The 23,016-nt window shown below is 40.6% G+C and overlaps 1 protein-coding gene across 3 annotated transcripts; it reads left to right on the plus strand.

Annotated features, from left to right (window-relative positions):
* The first annotated feature begins 1,649 nt into the window (after positions 1-1,649).
* PRSS35 (serine protease 35) lies at positions 1,650-19,006 on the plus strand. 3 transcript variants are annotated; one of them, XM_043890263.1, is made up of 3 exons: positions 1,650-2,031; positions 9,577-9,610; positions 16,020-19,006. In XM_043890263.1, exon 3 carries the CDS (start codon positions 16,037-16,039, stop codon positions 17,273-17,275), a length of 1,239 nt encoding a protein of 412 aa, XP_043746198.1. In that variant the 5' UTR covers positions 1,650-2,031; positions 9,577-9,610; positions 16,020-16,036; the 3' UTR covers positions 17,276-19,006. The 3 variants fall into 3 exon arrangements, with proteins under 3 accessions (XP_043746198.1, XP_043746197.1, XP_043746199.1); XM_043890262.1 differs by lacking the exon at positions 9,577-9,610 and having other exon boundaries at positions 1,654-2,031; XM_043890264.1 differs by lacking the exons at positions 1,650-2,031; positions 9,577-9,610 and adding an exon at positions 11,457-11,543.
* The last annotated feature ends 4,010 nt before the right edge of the window (positions 19,007-23,016 follow it).

The following is a 23,016-nucleotide window of genomic DNA, read 5'->3' on the forward strand; positions in this document are numbered from 1 at the left end:
TAACAGCAATTTAAAAATGGTAATTATGTGAAGTAAAGGACGTATTAACTAACTTTATTGTGGTAAACACATTGCTATACATTTCACAAATCATCATAGTGTACATCTTAAGTTTACACAATGCTACATGTCTGTTATATCTCAGTAAAGCTGAGGGAAAAGTCTCAGGAAGGGACCCCTGAAAATGTAAGAGCAGTGAGTTTAGCTTTATGTGATGTCAATGAAGGGTGCTGATGGAATTAAAGGACTCAGATCCGCGCCCACGCTAGACACAGAGTTAGAATCCCAAAAATGTTTGAGAAGTACAGACTGCAGAAGTCTTCCAGTACAACCTTCTTAATTTACTGATGAAGAGACTGAGGCCCAGGGCACATCTATTTAGTGTCATGGGAGACTCCCATTCTGAATTCTGAACTTTATTTTTTCCCCATGCTCTATTTCAGGCTTCCTTGGTGGAGCAGTGGTAAAGAATTCGCCCGCCAATGCAGGAGACTTGAGTGTGATCCCTGGTTTGATCCCCAGGTCGGGAAGACCTCCTGGAGAAGGGAATGGTAATCCACTCCAGTATTTTTATCTGGAAAATCTTATGGACAGAGGAGCCTTGTGGGTTCCAGTCCATGGGGTCCCAAATAGTTGGACATGACTGAGCATGCACACAGACTCCATTTTACTAGGAAACATTTTTAAGCTGGACACAACCAGCAGCCATTATAAGTCAACCCTTGTGGTAGAGGGTGGTGATTCAAGGATGCATTTGAAGATTATGATCTAACTGGTGAGACAGAAGCTTCAGAACTAGTTATTTTATACCAGATAAAATTATTAATAGATTTAAATTATATGACTAAGTGCATAAATGAAAACACTAAGTGGAAAAACAGGAAAAGAAATTGTATATATGTTCTGATTTCATTGCTAAAAAAACACATAGCAATTTGAGAAATGAAATAAACCACTAATGAGCTAAGCATTATGGGACATGCTAAGACCGTGTGTTATAAATACTGGTGCACTTATTTGATCTCCCCTCCTTGAGGGCCAGCATCGAATTTCTGTTCTTATTTCTCTACCGGCGCATTTTGCTCCAGACCTCCCACCCAGAAGATCAACAGCTGTTGAATAATTGGAGTCCCCGACCTTGTGCAGCTCCCATCCCAGAGGAGCACCTCTCCTACGGTGTAGAATAAAGGATTAAGAAAGGATGCGGTTAGAATTTTGGTGGGACTGATGTGGGCAAGCTTCTTAAAGGATGCTCTTCCCAAGTAGAAAAAGCCCTCCAGCCTGGAGACAGACGGAAACTGACGCGCGCCCCCTGGAGGCCGCACGGGATGCTTGCAAGGTGACCCACGTCTCAGCCCACGAGGGTCGCGTGTTCTCAGATCGCGTGTGGATGCCTGCAGGAGCCCGAGACTCAGGATTTGCTTGGTGGAGAGCGTGTCCCGGGAGGCGAGGTCCCAGATGGAGACGGGCTTGGGATGGGGTTGTGGAAACCGCCCTGGTTCTAGACAGCTGGCGTCTAAATTCGTGCCTGGGGACTGGGACACAAACAGTTCTGATCACCCCCAGTTCCACCACACACACACTTGGGAGTATCTTCTGGATACTGCTCAAGGGATGCAGACGATCAGAGCGACAGACAGCCCTTATGAACTCACTCGTGAATTTTTTCTAATGCTGGGGGGCAGAGATGCTGGTGTGAGAGGCGCAACTCTTAGTAAACCCTCCCCAGGCCTGCGTCTCTCTTGCTTCCCCTTCGCCTCCCGCCGCCTCCTCTCCCCTCACCTCTCCCAGCGTCCGCCCGCATCCACGCCCCCTTTCCCCTCCCATCTCGCGGCCGTGGCGCTCAGCTCGCCGCCCACCTCCCCACAGTCTCCCGGCGGTGCTGGCGGACGGCGGCCGGGCGCCCCGGCTCCGACTCGCGCTGTCCCGGAGCCCCACCCCACTCTCCTGCCTCGCCAGCGTTGGTGACCGCCTTAGGGACACTTTGATTCGAGCTGGGCAGCGCCCCTGAGGACCGAGGAAGCTTCGCAGGTAAGGATGGAGACACCTCACCAGCCCCCTTTTCCCCCAAGAAAGGGCAAGACCCCAGAACCTAGAAGTGTTCCTGAGAAACGCAGGACCCACCCCAGGGAGAGCTCCTTTGAAGGGCGCTAAAGGTAGAGATCAAACTTAGCACTTTTAAGCCATCAAAGAACGGCTCTTGCAAGTAAGCAATTCTTTGTGCTGGCCTCTGCACCGTTAATATTTAACAGTAAAAGTGTTTGCATTGGAATATAAATGGAATTCTTTTTACTTAAGCACTACCAGAGGGGACCCTCTTTATTTTTATGATTATTAACAGATGCCATTGAAAAAGGTGTAAAATGCATTCCTGGAAGGTCTACTCTGGTTGAAAGCCTCTTTGGCAGGGTTACTATGAAAGCTAGGAATCTCTTGCTCTCTCATCAACTTGGTTGCACAGGTCAGCGAAAGGAGCAGTGGAAAACACTCTAAAGTGAGAAGATGAAATGAAATTGAAAAGTCCTGGACTTGCTCTAAAAAAAACTCTAGCAAAAAAAAAAAAAGTGGGGCGCAGGGGGAGACCACTGGAACAAGATTGGCAAAATATTGCTAGTTGTTGCTGCAGGGTGATGGGCACAGAGAAATTATAATTTTCTATTTCATAGTTTTCCCTCTACTTTTGATATTTTCTGTCATAAATTTTTTTTTTGAAAAGTTGTAGAAACACTTCCTGCCTGATTCCTCTGACCTTTTCACACTGTCATTGATTTGAAAGAAGCTGCATATCCTATCTAGGTGGTTTTTCTCCCCTATTAACCTTTCTCACTTCTGAAATTAATTCTCATTTTATCCCAAGTGCGCCTGTCTCCACAGAGAATTGTAAAAGTCATGTGCTGTTGCCTGGAGAACTATGCTTAGAATCTGGTTTATAATTTAGAAGAGAGAAGGTTAAAATTCCAGCCAAATAAGACATCTCAGCCTGAAAGTAGTGCCCCAGCATCATATGGAATTTTATTTTTATTAGGAAATACTAGAAGAGCTCGTTTAATGTGAGAAGAAGTTGGTCATGGATACTCTTTCTTATTTTTCCTCCAGACAGCTCAGCAACTGTTGTGCTTTTAAGAATCTTCCCTGTATTTTCAAATGTGAGATTGTTTAGTCTAGTGCTTGGCACATAGAATGTGCTCATTGTGTTAAAATAATCAATTGCTAATGTGAGTTAATTATTTATCTTTGCCCAATGCTCAACTATCCATGGCAAGCATATTGCATTTTAACAGTGGGATGAGATTCAGAATTTCGAAGACTGAAGCTACCTCACTGGGTTAACTTTGCACATGAGAAATCTGAGATGAGAGGTTGGAAATAGCAAAGTATGAAAGTTATTATTTTATGACTTTGCTTAACGAATATTTTCAAAAGCTTTAGAAACTTTAACAGATGTTTGCTTAGCTAAAAATACAGAGATCATAAGATGCTTTAAAGCCTGAAGAGTAGCAAACCTAATGCAGTCACAGATAGGCTTTGCTTTCAAAGGCCAACTTGCAAGATAGAAAACAAGTCAGGAGCCATATGCTGTGCATTTCCTACGTCAGTGGGTGAGAGTCAGCAGAGACTTCCCTTCGGGGCTTCCTTAGTGCCTTTCACCCCAAATTCGATTTACACACAGCATATGCTTTGCACAAATTGAAGTGTACAGGTCCTGGAAAAATAACTTAAAAAACAAAGAGGAGTTTTTTCTTTTTTTATTGTGATGAGAAACAGAAGTTGTGGGTTACTGTAAAATCATCAACTGTGTAACTTTACCGTCTTCCTTTCCCTCCACTACTGCCAAAAATTTTAAGCAGACATTAATTATTCTGTCTCATTCCTGAAACTAAACTTGACGATGGTGCTATCGTATTTTGAACAGAAACTGGCACATTGTCAATGAACTTCCTTGCCATTTATTTTTAGCGTAGGCAAGCTTACCCTTTAGAAATGGATTAGGAAGTCTTTGGTAGACATGTGAAAAATTTGGCAGGCTGGAGATTTTTCATGCTGAAGTGAACTGCCGCACCTTTGGGGATTGTTTAGCGGCACTGGAGATCACACTGGAAGTGTGCTGACACGGCAGAGGTTTTGGGAACCCACCTGCCAGAAGGTTATCTGGCTGTAGACATCATCATCAGCCCCACAGCTCCTCAGGATGGGCTCTGTGGCCTGGAGGTGGGTTTTCTAAACGTGATCAATTCCACATGTGACAACAACCTAGTATATTATTAACCAGTTAGACTTCTCCCCGTCCCATGAATCCTACATGTTTTTTTAAACTAAATTTGATTTTGTAGCTTAATGAATGTAAACCATTTAAATGAGAGCTTAGATTAGACAGCAGGCTAGCTTCGCCTCCTAGTGGTAGCAGTAGGGATAGCAGGCAAGTTCCTACTCTAGGAATTTAAACTGCTTGAGGCTCGCTGATAAGGAAGTGACTTGTGTTTTTTCCTTTGTGATTTAAGCTAGAACGTTAATGTTGAAAGATATCTTAGAAGGTTTTAAGTTCAACTTAAAGACTAAAGAGGATTTATCACAGAGATTCTTAAACAAGGAAAGAGGCTTTGAAACGATGCATAGGATTGTAAACACTGTATGCTTTTGTTGAATAAACAAATTTATCTACCTGGTTCCAGTTCTCCAGTCAGCCTAGAAATACTACTCCATGTCACTGTAGGGTTTTATCATAATCTTCAAGGTTTAGTTCTAAAATTGCATGTTGTATAATTTTTCTAAAAATGAAAATTTTCATTTATGTTTACGTCTCTAACCTAGACAGTGTTTTCCCCTACTACTTCCTTTCTAAACATCCTAGGCAGACAATCCAAATTTTTTTTTTACCTGAGTGTATTCATTTCCTACTGCTGCTGTAACAAACTGCTAAAAACTCAGTGACATAAAACGACACATTACCTTATAGTTCTGAAGGCCCAAAGTCCAAAGAGGGTCAAAGCGGTTGCAGTTTTTTCCTGGAAGTTCCAGGAGAGAACGTCTCCTTACCGTTTGCAAGATCTAGACGCCACTGCATTTCGTAGCTTATGATTCGGCCCACCCTGACCTCTGCCTCCAACTTCACAGCTTCTTCACGTTCTTGACCCTCCTGCCCGCTTCTTTTAAAAGTGATTACATTGTGCTCACCTGGGTAACCCAAGCTAATCTCATCACACAATCCTTAACTAAATCACATCTGCAAAGTCTCCTTTACCAAGTAAGGAACACAGGCCCAGGTCCTGGGGATTAAGGTGTGGCTCTCTTGGGAGCTGTTACAGGCATAATTTGGAGATACTGTGGCTTTAGTTCTAGATCACCACAAAGAAGCGGATTTTGCAATAAAGCAAGGTGCCCCAATGCATATAAAAGTTACTGTAGTCTACTAACTGTGTGGTAGCATTATGTCTAAAAAACAATGCATATAACAGCTGAAAAATACTTTATTGCTAAAAATGCTAACCATCATCTGAGCTTAAGCAAGTCCATCTTTTTGCTGGTGGAGGCTCCTGCCATAATGCTGATGGCTGCTGACTGAGCAGGGTGGTGGCTGCTGAGGCAGTTTCTTAAAATAAGACAACAATGAAGTTTGCTGCGTTCATTGACCCTTCCTTTGGGAACGATTTCTCTGCAGCATGCAATGCTGTTTGATAGCATTTTACCCACCTAGAGAACTTTCAAAACTGGAGTTGGTCCGCTCAAACGCTGCTGCTGCATTATCAACTAAGTTCATGTAATATTCTAAATCCATTGTTGTCATTTTAACTGTCTTCAGAGCATCTTCACCATCTCAAGAAAGTACGTTCTTTGCTCATCTGTAAGAAGCAACTCTTCCATCTATTAAAGTTTTTCATGAGATTGCAGTAATTCAGTCATGTCTTCGGGCTCCACCTCTCCTTCTAGTTCCCCTATGCTGTTTCCACCACACCTGACCCACTTTCTCTACTGAAGACCTGAACCCCTCAAAGTCAGCTATGAGAATCAGTTTCTTTCAAACTGTGTTAGTATGTTGACTTCTTTCCATGAATCACGAATGTTCTTAATGGTACCCACAATAGTGTCTCCTTTCCAGAAGTGTTCAACTGACTTTGCCCATATTCATCAGAGGAATTACTATCTGTGGCAGCTGTAGCTTTATGAAATGCATTTCTTAAATAATAAGACTTGGAAGTCATAATGACTCCTTGATCTGTGGGCTGCAAAATGGATGTTGTATTAGCAGGTATGAAAACAATATGCATTTTGTGTTCATCTCTCTCAGAGCTCCTGGGTGATCAGGTACATCAATGAGCAGCAATATTTTTTTTCTGGGTTAAGATTCCATTTTAATTAGATTCAGTTACTTAGAATCAGTTCATCTCTTACAAACATTTGTGCATTATCAAGGAAAACATAACTTACAGTTCTCAAAATTGAAAATCAATGAGCAGTAATATCTTGAAAGGAATCTTTTTTCTGAGAGTAGGTCTCAACAGTGGGCTTAAACTATTCAGCAAACCGTGTCGTAGAGAAATGTACCATCATCCAGGTTTTGCTGTTCCACTGATAGAGCCCAGGCAGAGTAAATGTAGCCTCATTTTTAAGGGCTGTAGGATTTTCAGGATGGTAAACGAGCATTGGCTTCAGCTGAAAGTCACCAGCTGTATTAGCACCTAACAAGAGGGTCAGCCTGTCCTTTGAAGTTTTGAAGCCAAGCATTGATTGCTCTCTAGATATCAAAGTCCAACGGCATCTTCTTCCAATAGGGAGGCTGTTTCATCTGCATCGAACATTTGTCTGTCAGTGTAGCCACCTTCATGAATGATCTTAACTAGATATTCTGGATAACTTGCTGTGGCTCCTACATCAGTATTTGCTGTGTCACTTTGCACTTTGAGGTTGTGGAGATGACTTCTTTCTTTAAACCTCGTGAAACAGCCTCTGCTAGCTTCAGAGTTTTTTCTGCATCCTCCTCACTTCTCTCAACCTTCACAGAATTGAAGAGAGTTAGTACCCTGCTCCTGACTGAGGCTTTGGAGTAAAAGAATGTGGTGGCTGGTCTGCTCTTCTGGCCAGACCATTAAAACTTTCTCCCTGTCACTAATAAGGCTGTTTTGCTTTCTTATCATTTGCGTGTACACTGGAGTAGTTCTTTTAATTTCCTTCAAGAAAATTTCCCTTGAGTTCCCAACTTGGCTCACTGGCCCAGAAGCCTAGCTTTCAGCCGATGGTATCCGCTCTCCACATGCGTTCCTCATGAAGCTTAATTATTTCTAGCTTTTGATTTAAGGTGCAATATGCAACTCTTCTTTTTTCACTTGAACGCTTCGAGGCCATTGTAGGGTTATGAATTGGCCTAATTTCAAACTGTGTCTTGGGGAACAGGGAGACCTGAGGAGAGGGAGAGAGCTGGGGGAGAGGGCAGTCAGTGGAGCAGTCGAGACACACGCAAGACTTACTAAGTTCACTGTCTTATGTGCATGTGGTCTGTGGTGCCCCCGACACAATGACAATAAGAACCTCAAAAGATCACCAATCACAGATCACTGTAACAAATAATAAAGGATTACCAAAACGTGACACAGAGACACAGAATGAGCAAATGCTGTTGGAAAAATGCACCTAGAGAGTTGTTCAGTGCGGGGTTGCCATGTGGCAACTTGTAAAAATCCCAGTATCTGTGAATTGCAGCGAAGCGCAATGAGACGAGGTCGGCCTGGACTTGGCGTACTGCGGTGAGCTCCACAGCAGTCAGAGATGCATGAAATCCTTCATAAATATTTACCATGACTCTTAGTGTTTGATCCTAATAATAATAATTGCTGCCATTTGCTGAGGGCTTACTGTTCTCTGGGCATTGTGTTTATGTATAGGTTGGTACAAAAGTAATTGCAGTTTTCAGACTGTGAATTTTAAATCATTATAGCCAGGCACAAATGCATCTTTATTAATCACAATAGGAACCGTTAGAATCAACACATTTTTGCCAACAAGAAGTAAGTTTGCTAATTCCTGTAGCATAAACATCTGTGCTTCGGGACTTGATAAACTCCTGGAAAGTATTTTCTGCCTCCTGCTGGTTGTGGAAGTGTTCTCCCTGCAAAAAGTTGTTGAGATGCTTGAAAAAGTGGTAGGTGGTTGGTGAGAGGTCAAGTGAATATGGCAGACATGACATTTTAGACATCATTTCTATAGTCTAAAATAAATATAAAATAAACAGCAAGTAATTTCATTAGCAAAAAAACAAAGCGAGAAATGCACATTAAAATGATGTATAACATAACCACATTTATTTAAGAATGTATTCCAATATCAAATGGCCAAGTTCAAGGATGCAAAACCGCAATTACTTTTGCACCAACATAATGATATTTGTGTCTCACAAAAATACTCCAAAGTATTATTCCCTGTTGAACAACTGTAGAAAATAAGGTTTGGGGAGATTAAGTGATCCTCATGGATCATAGTGCTAAGAAGTCACAAGTGGACTTAAATTGGTCTGACTTCAGACCCCACTGCCTCCACCATCCTTGAAGCATCCCAGTTCTCACTGTCCCTCTTGGTCACACATTGAACCCTATTCCTTTTCCTGTCATCCTGATCGCCCACTTTTTTTAAATGTTGCCTCCATTGCAGTGCTCTAGTTAGTGTCTGACCTTCTCTGGGGCTTCACTGCACCGGGAATTGAACTTTATAAAATACTGAGTCTCCTGTGCCTACACGAAAGTGACGTATGAAAGATTTACAAGTATTCTCTAAAACCTAACGCAGTTAATGCTCACTTTCTAGCTGTCTGCTATCACTAGTAATGCCCCTCCTCTCCTGCCCCGGCCTTTTGCCTCAGCCAGCAGTTCTGTCTGCAGATCCAGACCATGAGGTCTATCCCTCGTGTGTCAGTCTTGACTGAGCAGGGGGAGAATGAAAGTGGAGGAAGAGAGATGGCTGGAGTGTGTTTTCACATTTATGCACGTGTGTGGGTGTAGGCAGTGGTGCTGGGAGGGGCAGGTGGCTGGGATCACGAATGGCTAAAGACAGGGAAGTTGTCAAAAGCGATTATGCAGTCATTGCTATGTCCAAACATGCATGAAGGTAGAAGCTGATGTTGGTCCTACAAGGCCATTGATCTGACTGAGCCCCCACAAAGTGTTTGACAGATTAATGCAAAATTATGTCCCATGGCAGCAAACTATACACATGAACTTGGACAACTACCTCCCTGTCTGTTACAAGGGACCAGGTGAATAGAAGGGACCAAGTTAGTGACTCTATGACCTGGTACAGATCTTTGATGGTAAATCAGCTCTTGTTCATATACGGAAAAAAACCTCATTCAAAATATTTAATATGGTGAGCAAGTATCTCATCTTTCCTTCATCTGCCTGCCCTACTTAAGTTAAAATGTAAACTTTAAAGGGTAATAAACCAAAAAATAAAAGAGAAACTGAGCCTGAGAATATTATTATGTCATGCTATGCTATATACTTTAGAATAGGTTCACTTGAAAAGTTTGGTTTTGTTTTCATTGTAAATTGCTCCCTCAGAGTAATTATTTTGCTATTGACTGTTTCTTTTTAGGTTGAAGGCCTGTTGCAGTTCCAGAATTCTTAGGGTAGGTCCAGGCTTAAAATAACACATAGGAAATGCAACTCAAATGTTCTGTGGCCGGGTAATGTTTAATTACACTTAAGTTTAATAGCAATGAGAAAAATATATTACAAAGCCACAGATATTCATAGAAATGAGTAATTAGGAAAGCATTCATTTGGGACTTCTCTAAAATGAAGCTGTCCTTGAACAAAAACCAAAACAAAGAAAAAGGGAATTTTCAGAGTGTGTCAGAAACTATCCTGAAATAAAAATATTTGAGTGTAAAATTGACTTTTTAGAAAACCAAAAGTGCTATAACTTTGCCTTATATAATTAACTGTTTTAAAGTGATATTAATTTACCTGCTAAAGTAGAATAATAACTATTGGGTTGGCCAAAAACTTTGGTTTCTCCATAACCGTGTATGGAAATACCTGCAAGAACTTTTAGGCCAACCCAATATAAAAGAACTTATAACTGAATGTGTCTATGCTCTGGGCTCAATGGTAATTCTTTGCATATATCAATATATTTAATTCTCACAATTATGAAGTTGAAATTACTATTATCTCCACTTTGCAGATGAGGAAACAGAAACTTCGTTGATCTTAATGAACTGCCCAAATTCAGATGCCTAATAAGTGGTGAAGATGAGACTTAGCCCAGGTCTTCTTACTCCTTGGTCTGCCCTTATAACTACCATGCTGGTAGAGAAATCCAAATATTCTAAATACTTATCAGCATTCACATTTCTAAGAAAGCATAAGCGAGGAAACAAACAAAAGCAAGAGCAACTAATCCCCTGTAGTTACAGGTGGTTATTTCTGTTAACAGTATAGACCAGGCACAAATGTGGAATACTATCTGCTCCATCAGTAAAAGTTTGTCTACGAATGCTGGTATTCCTTTTTTCCTCTCTAATTCCCTTTCGCTCCATCCATCTCCATGGTCCAACCCATAATCAGCTATGTGTACACTGACTCATGGTGAGGACCATAACTGCAACCTCACTTTCATTAACCAAAACTAGAATTTGAAGCCCCAAATCCAAGCCATCTGGAAAGTGACAGGGAAGGTCACAATTACAATGGAAGACAGGAAAAAGGAGGAGGTTGAGGGAAAACAAGAGACATTAAAGCTTTCAAAATACTATAGCTGCTCCACAGCCGGGGCCGTGTCTCTTTAGTTAGTGCTTCTGGGATGACGGGTGTCTGTCCATGTTTCCATTGAGCCGTGGCTTGCTCTATCAGTAAGGGCTATCATTTACACTACACTGACATTTTACCACGAGACAAACTTAGATTTTCCAAAAGAAAGTGTCCTGAGACACTTGTCCAAATTGAAATTACAGGCCAAATTAGACTAAACCCATGTCCTTTATTACTGTGATTCTGAGGTCATATGACAAGGTTCTGCCCTTCCCATGCCCAAGGATAGATGTGGGCATGGCTTTCATTCCTGTGCTACGCTGCAGCTGAGTCCTTCAAAAGGCACCGGCCAGGGCTGGCCAACTGATGCTCTTGCATCATCTGTAGCACTGGATGTTGGAGGCATTACAGACAAACCTACTGAATTTGAATATTTTCAGATGTATTATTAAATCACTTACATGAAAGTATGTTTTTTTTCCCTACCAAAGGCTGAATCTTCCAATATTGTTGTTGTTGTTGTTTCGTTGCTAAGTCATATCCAACTCCTTAAGACCCCATGGACTGTAGCCTACCAGGCTCCTCTGACTATGGAATTTCCCAGACAAGAATACTGGAATGGGATGTCATTTCCTACTCAAGGGGATCTTTCTGTAATAGCTGTTGCTAACACAGGAAAAGCGTGAAGTTCAGAATAAATTTACTTTGTACACAGTGAGGAAGCAGGGGTCATGTGGAACCTGGTTAAGTCATCCCTGGAAAAACCTTCTGAGGAGGATCTCAAGCTGCTGTGGTTCTGAAACTGTAGTGAGTATCAGAGTTGCCTGGAGGGCTGGTTAAAACATACATAGCTGGGAACCCACATCCCTCCTGGAGAGTTTTGAACAGTAGGTCTGGGTCGGGTCCTAAGAATGAGCATTTTTAACAGGTTCCTAGGGGTTGCTGACACTGCTGGTTTGAGGACTACAACCTGGGCATTCCTTGATGTGACAGAGTTTATTCTGCAACATGCAAGTATAGAATCCTACTAACAAAGTAAAAATATTCTTTTGAGTGGTTTGTGTTTCATTTTGAAGCCAAAGACAGGGGGAAAAAAACAAAAAACAATGTCCCTGCTCAGAGCAGTCAGGAAGGAGGAGTTCCTCATTATTCACAGGAGGGTCTGCCCTTTTGTTCTATTTAGGCCTTCAACTGATTGGATGAGGCCCACCCACATTAGGGAGGGCAATCTGCTCACCTTAGTCTACTAATTCAAATGTTAATTTCATCCAGAGACACCCTCCCAAACATACCCAGGACAATATTAGACAAAATATCTGGGCAACTTCTGGCCCAGTCAAGTTAGCACATAAAATTAACCATTACATGTGGCTCTTAAAAGTCTGCCTACAGAATTAATGCATAGGGCACATGTTTTATTTGGTAAAGAACAGGGGAATTTGATTCATATTCCAGTTCAGTGGTTTGCATAGTAAAAAACCATCTTGTCAATTATAATTCAGTATTTGCATTCTGCCTAAGTCCTAAGTAGCTGAAAACTTGCAAGGCTAAATTAAACAGTACTGAAAACAAAAACAGAAATATGTGAGCAATACCACAGTACCTAGATTTAGATGCTCTTTCTTTTGCTTGGGAATGCCTTTGACACATTTATTACTCCACAGATCACTATTATCAAATGTCAAAATGTACAACGTGACTCTCTGTAGGTTTTAAATGAAGATAATTGGCTGACTCAGTCTTTAATGTAATCATATATTAAGTATACAATGAATGGCTGTTATCATGTAGGGTTAACTTAAAATAATTTTTAAAAATATTTCCTATACCAAAAAATTTGTTTGACATTTTGCTAAGGATCAAATATATAAAAAAATATATATGTATCTTTTAAAAAATCATCTGCTTTGGTCTGCTGATAAACTAAGAGGCAGCAAATAACTGATTTTAGCATTTCTTTTTGAGGGAAAGACAACTTTTCATCTTGGGAACTACTCAATAAAACATATAATTTCAAGATCTCAGTAGTTACTGAACTGTTAGCCTTATTCATTCCAATCCAATTAAATAAAATGGATGAAATACTCATTATGAAAACTGCATAGGAGGTACAAAATATTAAGTGGTTCAACAAAATCATTAACAATATAATTACTGTTTTGTGTAAAATCAAATTTGCCATGGTAATGATTAGAAAATATTGTACATGAGTATGGATTTTTTCTGAAGTATACTTTACTGATTTGGGGGACAATAACCATCAGTCTACAGAAGAATGCCCTGTCTCCAAAATAAAGTACAAGCTATTAGGCAAACAATGCAGTTTAATATTCACCAGAATCACGATTACTTAGCATTCAAGTGTGAGCAAACAGAAAAAAATGGTAAAGCTTATTCTAAAGTAGAAGTAAAGATTATTCTATACTTGCTTAAGATGTTTTAATATATAATGATTCAAAATAATTATATCATGTTTTGATGAACAGATCATGTTTAAACAACAAAGAGGTTAATGTACTATATGTTTTTGTTTTATCAGAAGAATGTTATTAGTTTGTTAATAAAATTCCATACTTGGATATGGCAAGATGAACTCTGTTGTGTCACGAGATGCCCTTATTTGGCTCTGAATCAGAGGCAACTTTTGCTTTTCCTGCCAGTGCTCAGGATCTTAGGGGTGTACCCTGGTTTGTGGGCCATTCCTGACATTCTGTATTAACTTTCTTTTCCATGCAAAAGCTTATCAGAAAGCCGTGACAGTGAAGGTATTGTAGGCATAAACTAACCTTGACCTGACTCTGCTTTATACAGAGTGCAAAGCATTTGCTAAGCCTGGATGTGTTAACTATTAGTTAAACACAACTTGGAACATAGCTCACAAATTTCCAAATTGCTGCTCCAAAGAATGTTACACTCCCCCTTACTCTCACAAAGCAATAACTGACAAACAGCAGTTCTAGGAAGAGATTTACATACCAGCAAACCCAGGGAAGCAGGAAAAGAGGCAGGAAGATGTAAATAATAGACGAGATATTATACAATACGCCAAGTACTGGAAACTTTCAATGGCTCTCAGGTGATGAGACCCATGATGAAAGGGTCCCATTAAACCTATGATTTAATCACGATCGTGCTCCCCCAAGTGGTAAATCCACGACAATCGCCTGTGGTCCATAAATTCTTAACAATTTTAATACCCAGTAAAATGCCACTATAACGCATTTTTGTATATTGCTTTGCTTGGGTGGTAGTTCCAAGCACAACTTCGTTTTTAAAAAGAACAGGGTACATTTTTCTTATTTTCGAATAAAACGGCCTGTGCTGTGTACTCTTTATGACAAGGGGTTCTGCTTGTAAAAAAATCAAAGCAGCTCAATAGTAAAGGAGCGCCTTTATTTATTTCTAAAACTTCTACTGAATATTTTAGAATATTATCTGATGAATTAAAAAAAATTTTAAATGTAGACCATTTTTGAAGTTTTTTTTAATGATGTTTGTTGTATTAAACTTTTTTAAAATTTATTTTTATTTGGAGGATAGTTGTTTTACAATATTGTGTTGGCTTCCTCCATACAATGCGAATCAGCCGTAAGTGTATATATGTCCCCTCCCTCTTGAACCTCCTCCCGACCCCATCCCACTTTTCCAGGCTATTACAGAGTACTCTGTTGAGTTCCTTGTGTGATACAGCAACTTCCCATTTTTTCTTTTTTCCTCTCAGTCGTGTCTGACTGTTTGCCACCTCATGGACTATACAGTCCAAGGAATTCTCCAGGCCAGAATACTGGAGTGGGTAGCCTTTCCCTTCTCCAGGGGATCCTCCCAACCCAGGGATCGAACCCAGGTCTCCAAGCATTTCAGGCATATTCTTTACCAGCTGAGCCACAAGGCAAGCCCAAGAACACTGGAATAGGTAGCCTATCCCTTCTCTAGTGGATCGTCCCGACCCAGGAATCGAACCGGGGTCTCCTGCATTGCAGGCAGATTCTTTACCAGCTGAGCTATATATGATAATGTATGTTTCAATGTTACTCTTGTAATTCGTCCCACACTCTCCTTCCCTTGCTGTGTCCCAAGTCTGTTCTCTATGTCTGCATCTCTATTCCTGACCTGCAAATATTCGATTCCTGACCTGCATCAGCACCCTTTTTCTGCATTCCATATAGATGCATTAGTATATGATAGTTGTTTTTCTCTGACTTACTTCACTCTGTATAACAGGCTCACTTCTGTTTTACATTTTGTTTTTTTTGTCTGTGAGGCATGTGTGATCTTAGCTCTCTGACCAATCTCCTGCACTGGGGGGTGGGGATGGGGAGGTGGTGAAGTCATAACCACTGGACTGCCAGAGAAGGCTCTATTATTTAATGATTTCAATTGCACCATCAATCAGCTTGGTCTGCAAGCTGTGATTCAGAGAAATACAGTGTATTCTAGTGAAGGCCTTTTTAAAAAAAGTTTTTTCCAGTGAATGCTTTTTTGAGCTCTGTGCTAGTCATTTACATTCTAGAGATGAGGAATTTATGATCCGTGCCTTTATTAAGACGCTAAGTTCAGGGACAGTGTCAGATATCTGTCGTTATCTTTATTTCTAAATCATCTGCAGATAAGCTTGCAGGAGACCTTGGAAGGACGAGGGTGTGGCTTAGGCACCAGAGGACCCCATCTGCCCCTCTTCTTCTCCCCTGTGTTGGGCTGTCTGGAGAGGAAGAGGGGAAGATGGTAGGCAGGGGTGGGATGCATGGGGATTAGTGCTGGCGGAGGGAAGTTTGAGTGAAATCAGATTTACTGATTTTGGATGTCTGTAGGGGCCTGCCTAGTATGGTGTTTATCTAATCTCAGTACAATCTAAGTACAGTGAAAACAGGGACTCCTCTTAGTGGTGAAGCTACATTTAGGACTCAAGATCCAAATGAATGGTAATTAACGTTTAAACAGAAAGCAGTATAGGTTCATCTGTACCATTTTTCTAGATTCCACTAGATGCATTCATCTACGGTACTTATTTTTCTTTCTGACTAATGTATGTGCGCTGCCATGCGTAAAACAGATAGCCAGTGGGAACCTGCCGTATAGCCCAGCGAACTCAGCTCAGTGCTCTGTGGGGACCCAGGCAGCTGGGACTGGGGCTGAGGGTCTAAGAGGGAGGTGACATATGTATTCCTATGGCTGACTCATGCAGATGTACAGCAGAAACTAACAAAACAGTGTAAAGCAACTCTACCCCGATAAGACAAAAAGCATAAAGCTTCTTTTTTTTTTCTTTCTTTCTCTGTTTTAAAGGACAAGATAGAAGAACAATGGGAACTATGCTCTTTGGGTTGATGCTTTTCACCCTTGGGTGGACCCTCATCGATGGATCTGAAATGGAACAGGATTTTATGTGGCACGTGAGAAAAATACCCCGGCTTGTCAGTGAAAGGACCTTCCATCTCACCAGCCCCGCCTTTGAGGCAGATGCTAAGATGGTGTTAAATCGAGTGTGTGGCATCGAATGCCAGAAAGATCTCCCAGCCCCCAGTCTTTCTGACCTGGAAGACTCGCTCTCCTACGAGACTGTTTTTGAGAATGGGAGCAGAACCTTGACCAGGGTGAAAGTTCAAGGTTGGGTCCCTGAGCCAACTCAAAACCTCACCTCACAAGGAGCACCCGTGAGAAGAAAGAGACAGGTGTACGGCACCGACAGCAGGTTCAGCATCTTGGACAAGAAATTCTTGACCAATTTCCCTTTCAATACGGCTGTGAAGCTCTCCACAGGCTGCAGTGGCATTCTCATCTCTCCCAACCATGTCCTAACCGCTGCCCACTGTGTCCACGATGGAACCGACTACATCAAAGGCAGCAAAAAGCTAAGAGTAGGCTTGCTGAAGATGAGAAATAAAGGTGGTGGCAAGAAACGTCGGGGGTCTAGGAGGAACAGGAGGGAAGTGAGTGGTGCTGGAAGAGAGGGGAGCCAAGACAGTCTGAAGGAGACAGCCAAGGCTGGAAGGAGGAGAAAGGGATCTGCTCGGGGTCAGAGAGCTGCTGACGGGAGGCCCTCCTTCCAGTGGACCCGGGTCAAGAACACCCACATCCCCAAGGGCTGGGCTAGAGGAAAGAGCGGAGACCCAGCCCTGGACTATGACTACGCCCTTCTGGAGCTGAAGCGCCCTCACAAGAAGAAATACATGGAGCTGGGAGTCAGCCCCACCATCAAGAAGCTGCCTGGTGGGATGATCCACTTCTCCGGCTTTGATCAGGACAGGGCAGATCAGTTAGTCTACCGGTTTTGCAGCGTGTCTGATGAGTCCAATGACCTCCTCTATCAATACTGCGATGCCGAATCAGGCTCCACTGGCTCCGGGGTGTATCTGCGTCTGAAAGAGCCAGACAAAAAGAGGTGGAAACGCAAAATCATCGCGATCTATTCCGGCCACCAGTGGGTGGACGTGCATGGTGTTCAGAAGGACTACAACGTGGCCGTGCGCATCACGCCCCTCAAGTATGCCCAGATCTGCCTCTGGATGCATGGGGACGATGCCAGTTGTACCCACGGCTAACAGATACCCGAAATGAGGTCGTCGATGATCCGGACATGGCAGAGAAAAGCAGTTTTGATTTATTGTAGCAAAGATCATTTCATAGGTTTTGCCTGGACTTGAACCCTATCAGTAGCATTTCAATATTTTTAATGTTTCCTTTTTCAAAATTAGGAGCTATTCATACATTTTTAAAAAATGTGTAGGTATACATCTTGAAACTAGAGGGGTACTTTAATGCCAAGTGTATATTCTTCTTTACATGGTGATAAGTTTCATTTGTGGGATAGGTTTTGTTTCTTTCTGCCTTTTTAAAGATTGGACACTTTAAAATTTCAAGCATGAATATTATGTGATTCCTCAATGGACTAACTCTCAGGGTCCTACTCTAAAAAGAGGCTTATAGGGTGCTGGTTGCATATTAAATGTGAAACTGCATATACAGAAGTGGACAATCACATGGCTACAATCAAATTTGAGGCAGTAATTTACAGCACACTCTGTACTACTCTGAGATAGACCCATTCAGCCTATGCTATCCCTCTTTGTTTATATTGCGTTTTCCGTTGGGTCTAAGAAACTTTTGGGTTTGTTTTAAGAATTACAAGGAACAGAAAAATTTATAAATAAAACTATTAACTATTTTACTGCCTTAAAAATACCAACTGAAGTGTTCTTATTTATGGGAGAAATACTTTGTTCTATGAAATAAATTTAGTTTAAAAATAGGGAAGTTGAAACATTTTAAGATCTCAAGTTTTTAACTCGTATTAAAAATATGGACTTTTCAGGTATGCATAGGGAAGACCGTTGAAAAGTTATAAACCATCAGGTATTGAAAGCCTGCGTCATTTTATGCCACACAATCTCCTATGAATGAGGTGTTACAGTTTTGGACAAGGAAATCTACGTCTTTTTCAAGGAAAAGCCCTTTCATCCCCTTGACGAAGTTATTTTCTTAATAGGGCCACAGACATATTATTGGTGATTTCTCTGATTAGGGGATTTTTATATGTGTCCTTTTAACAAGATGAGTATAATTTATGAATATAATTTTCTTTTAAAATTCTGATTGTTTTTACTAGGGACCAAGGCTATATCCTCACTTGGGCCATCATGGCAGTCTCAGAAGACAAGAGTCCAGTGACTGCCCTGGGGCAAAACTCAGAGTAGGCCCTGAATACTATCTCTTTGATGAACAGATATTTGCAGAATGACTTGTGAGACGCTGTGCTATGCTCAGTTGCTTAGCCGTCTCCGGCTCTTTGCCACCCCATGGGCTGTAGCCCACCAGGCTCCTCTGTCCATGGAATTTTCCCAGCATGAACACTGCAGTGGGTTGCCATTTCCTCCTCCAGGGGATCTTCCGGACACATAAGTGGGTTAGTTTAGGCCACTGTGTTTAAAGGGTTTTCGTGATCTGTAACTGAGTGCACTATAAAACTTAGGAGCTGTAGCCCTGATTTCTGGGCTGTTCTTCCTGGCAGTTTCAAGGATGCATACACTTCTTCTAGAACAAACCCAAGTCATTGATTCTGCCTGAGTTAAAAGTTATTTTACTTGTTATTATTTTCCGTAATAAGAAGTTATACCCTTGTCTAGTATGCAAAGGGAATAAATGACTAGATTATTAGAAAAAGTGATTTTGTAAATGGTGTTGAAAATAGCTGAAATTTCATACAAGTGATATTGTTTTATAACATGAATCTGTTAGAAATCATTCAATAAAAAATAAATCAACTGTAACTCTTACTATGTTTGTATATATGTTTTATATACAGGGTTTTAGCAAGTATTCAATTAAACTGCTTATTTAAAAAAATGATTCTATTAATGATAAGTACTTTTTGCTGGGAAGTATTTAACCACCGGTAGTAGCGGAATAGGGCTGTTGTCTCAAAAATTTTGATCAGATCCTTTTTGGGGAAACATCTATTTGATCACTGTGACTCAAACATTTGCACACTTGCAAACACACACACATTCCTCATCTTAGATTCTTAGAAAATAAGTCCTGGGTTTGGGTCAGTTTGGAGGAATTTAGATTTCTCAGCATCAGTAGTTTGGTTCTTAAGGTTAAGTTCTGAATGTACATGATTTCCTTAAAATCACTGTACAATATACTTTCCAAAAATATAAAAGTTTAGCTCAGTTTATTTGCAGAGATTTGATTCTCTCATTTTCTTCTCTTTCCCAAGAGAATCATGAATCTTGTATGACTCATCTGGGACCACTAAAATGTACTATTTACATTACTCAGTTTAACTTCACATACTTTTTCTGTTACACTTAGCAGATTTAAAATAGAAAATTAATTTGAATTCTCTTAGCCAAACACATATACCCACAAACACATGCACTGTCAACTGTGTGCCAAGGAGGATACTGACTTACTGCTTAGAGATACTTATCAAGGGGTGAATTCAAAGAAGTATTTATAAAACAACTGAAACTTAGAATTGCGAGTTTTTTCTTTACCCAAACAAAATATTTCATTTTATGCTTTTTTCTTGCTCAAATCCATAAGTGTATGGGCAGAAGAGACTTAACAGTTTTTCCTTTTTTGATATGCTTCTTAGTTAAATCCCAAATGTTCATTTTGAATAAGATTTAAACATATGTATAACCAAGATCAGAGTTCTGGACAAATCATTACCCTTTTTATTTGTAGGTCAAAGAATTCTTTGAAATTCTTATTTCTTAGAATCCCAGGATTAGAAAGAACATAAAGATCAACTATGTTAATTCCACAATTTAGATTTTAATTTCCCTCCATAGCATTCCACTGAAGGGTTTGTCTAGTAATAAGAAAAATTGTTCACCACTTAAAGGTTATTTAGTTATTAAAACTAATTCAGGAATATAATTTATTGCTTTAAATCATTAGTTCATTTTGCCATGTATTGCAAAAATTGTACAGTGCTTATCTTGCATTTTAACCCAATCTCGACAATTTGAATTACTCATAATTCTTTGGCCTTATACTAGTAAATCAAATATTTACTCTCACCAAAAATGAACTGTGATCATTAACTAAGCATATTGGGATAAGGCAATTGAACCACTGTACCACCAACACAAAATGCAGACTTAAAATGAAGAAAGTAGGGAAAACCAAGAGACCATTCAGGTATGACCTAAATCATATCCCTTTCGATTATACAGTGGAAGTGACAAATAGATTCAAGGGATTAGATCTGATAGACAGAGTGCCTGAAGAACTATGGACAGAGGTTCATGACATTGTATAGCAGGTGGTAATCAAGACCACCCCCAAGAAAAATGCAAAAAGGCAAAATGGTTGTCTGAGGAGGCCTCACAAATAGCTGAGAAAAGAAGAGAAGCTAAAGGCAAAGGAGAAAAGAAAAGATATACTCATTTGAATGCAGAGTTCCAAGGAATAGCAAGGAGAGATAAGAAAGCCTTCCTCAGTGATCAATGCAAATAGAGGAAAATAATAGGATGGGAAAGACTAGAGATCTCTTCAAGAAAATTAGAGATACCAAGGGAACATTTCATGCAAAGATGGGAACAATAAAGGACAGAAATGGTATGGACCTAACAGAAGCAGAAGATATTAAGAGGTGGCAAGAATACACAAAAGAACTATACAAAAAAAGATCTCCATGACCCAGATAACCACGATAGTGTGATCACTCATCTAGAGTCAGACATCCTGGAAATGTGAAGTCAAGTGGGCCTTAGGAAGCATTGCTATGAACAAAGTTAACAGAGGTGATGGAATTCCAGTTGAGCTATTTCAAATCCTAAAAGATGTTGCAGTGAAAGTATTGCACTCAATATGCCAGGAAATTTGGAAAACTCAGCAGTGGCCACAGGACTAGAAAAGGAATGTTTTCATTCCAATCCCAAAGAAAGGCAATGCTAAAAACTGTTCAAACTACCACACAAATATACTCATCTCACACACTAGCAAACTAATTCTCAAAATTCTCCAAGCCAGGCTTCCACAGTACGTGAACCATGTACTTCCAGATGTTCAAGTTGGATTTAGAAAAGGCAGAGGAACAAGAGATCAAATTGCCAACATCCAACGGGTCATAGAAAAATCAAGAGAGTTCCAGAAAAACATATACTTCTGCTTTACTGACTATGCCAAAGCCTTTGTGTGGATCACAACAAACTGTGGAAAATTCTTCAAAAGATGGAAATACCAAACCAACTGATCTGCCTCCTGAGAATCTACATGCAGATCAAGAAGCAACAGCTAGAACCAGACAACTGCTTCCAAACTGGGAAAGGAGTACGTCAAGGCTGTTTGTTGTCACCCTGCTTTTTTAACTTAGATGCAGAGTACATCTTGCAAAATGCCGGGCTGGATGAAGCACAAGCTAGAATCAAGATTGCCGAGAGAAATATCAATAACCTCAGGTATGCAAATGACACCACCCCTTTGGCAGAAAGCAAAGAACTAAAGAGCCTCTTGATGAAAGTGAAAGAGGAGAATGAAAGAGTTGGCTTAAAACTCAACATTCAAAAAACTAAGATCATGACATCCGATCCTATCACTTCATGGCAAGTAGATGGGGAAACAATGGAAACAGTGAGAGACTATTTTTGGGGGGCTCCAAAATCACTGCAGATGGTGACTGCAGCTATGAAATTAAAAGACGCTTGCTCCTTGGAGGAAAAGCTATGACCAACCTAGACAGCATATTAAAAAGCCAAGACATTACTTTGCCAACAAAGGTCCTTTTAATCAAAGCTATGGTTTTATCCAGTAGTCACATATGGATGTGAGCATTGGACTATAAAGAAAGCTGAGCACTAAAGAATTGATGCTTTTGAACTGTGGTGTTGGAGAAGACTCTTGAGAGTCCCTTGGACTGCAAGGAGATCAAACCGGTCAATCCTAAATAAATCAGTCCTGAATATTCATCGGAAGGACTGATGCTAAAGCTGAAACTCTAATACTTCGACCACCTTATGTGAAGAACTGACTCACTGGAAAAGACCCTGATGCTGGGAAGGATTGAAGAAGGGGATGACAGAGGATGAGATGGTTGGATGGCATCACTGACTTGATGGACATGAGTCTGAACAAGCTCTGGGAGTTGGTGATGGACAGAGAAGCTTGGCATGCTGCAGTCCATGGGGTTACAAATAGTTGGACATGACTCAGTGACTGAACTGAATTGAACCAAGCACTGGGCATTATAAGGAAGTGGCTCTTTAGGTATAAAGAGCCTGAAAATATCTTCATTATTCAGTAATGTGGTTTTCTTGTAATGTATGTTTTAGCTACTGATTTTTAAAAGTACCTGCCAAGGCTTAAAAAAAAATTTATTGAAACTGAGTTTTACAAACATTGGAGATGTTACTTGTCCAGTTTTTTAAAGCTCCAATTGATTAACAAGATAATCTTTTTAATAAACTGATTTTTCTTTCTTCAATGGTCAAATCATAAAGTTCAGAGATATTTAGGGTATTTGGTCTAATTGGTGGTGAAATCATGTTCTCATCAGATGGAGTCAGTGTATAGGCAGATGCACAATTCTTTACTGATTCACCATTCAACTAAGGGGGAAAATCACACTTTGATAGTTTTCTAAATAAAGTCTAGTAGGGCATGTGTGAATGCTAAGTTGCTTCACTTGTGTCTGACTCTGTGTGACCCTATAGACTGAATCCTTCCAGGCTCCTCTGTCCAGAAAATTCTCTAGGCAAGAATACTGGAGTGGGTTGCCATTCCCTTCTCCAGGGAATCTTCCCAACCTGGGGATGGAACCTGCATTTCTCAC

The sequence above is a fragment of the Cervus elaphus genome, chromosome 28 (assembly GCF_910594005.1).
Source record: "Cervus elaphus chromosome 28, mCerEla1.1, whole genome shotgun sequence".
NCBI classification, from domain to species: domain Eukaryota; kingdom Metazoa; phylum Chordata; class Mammalia; order Artiodactyla; family Cervidae; genus Cervus; species Cervus elaphus.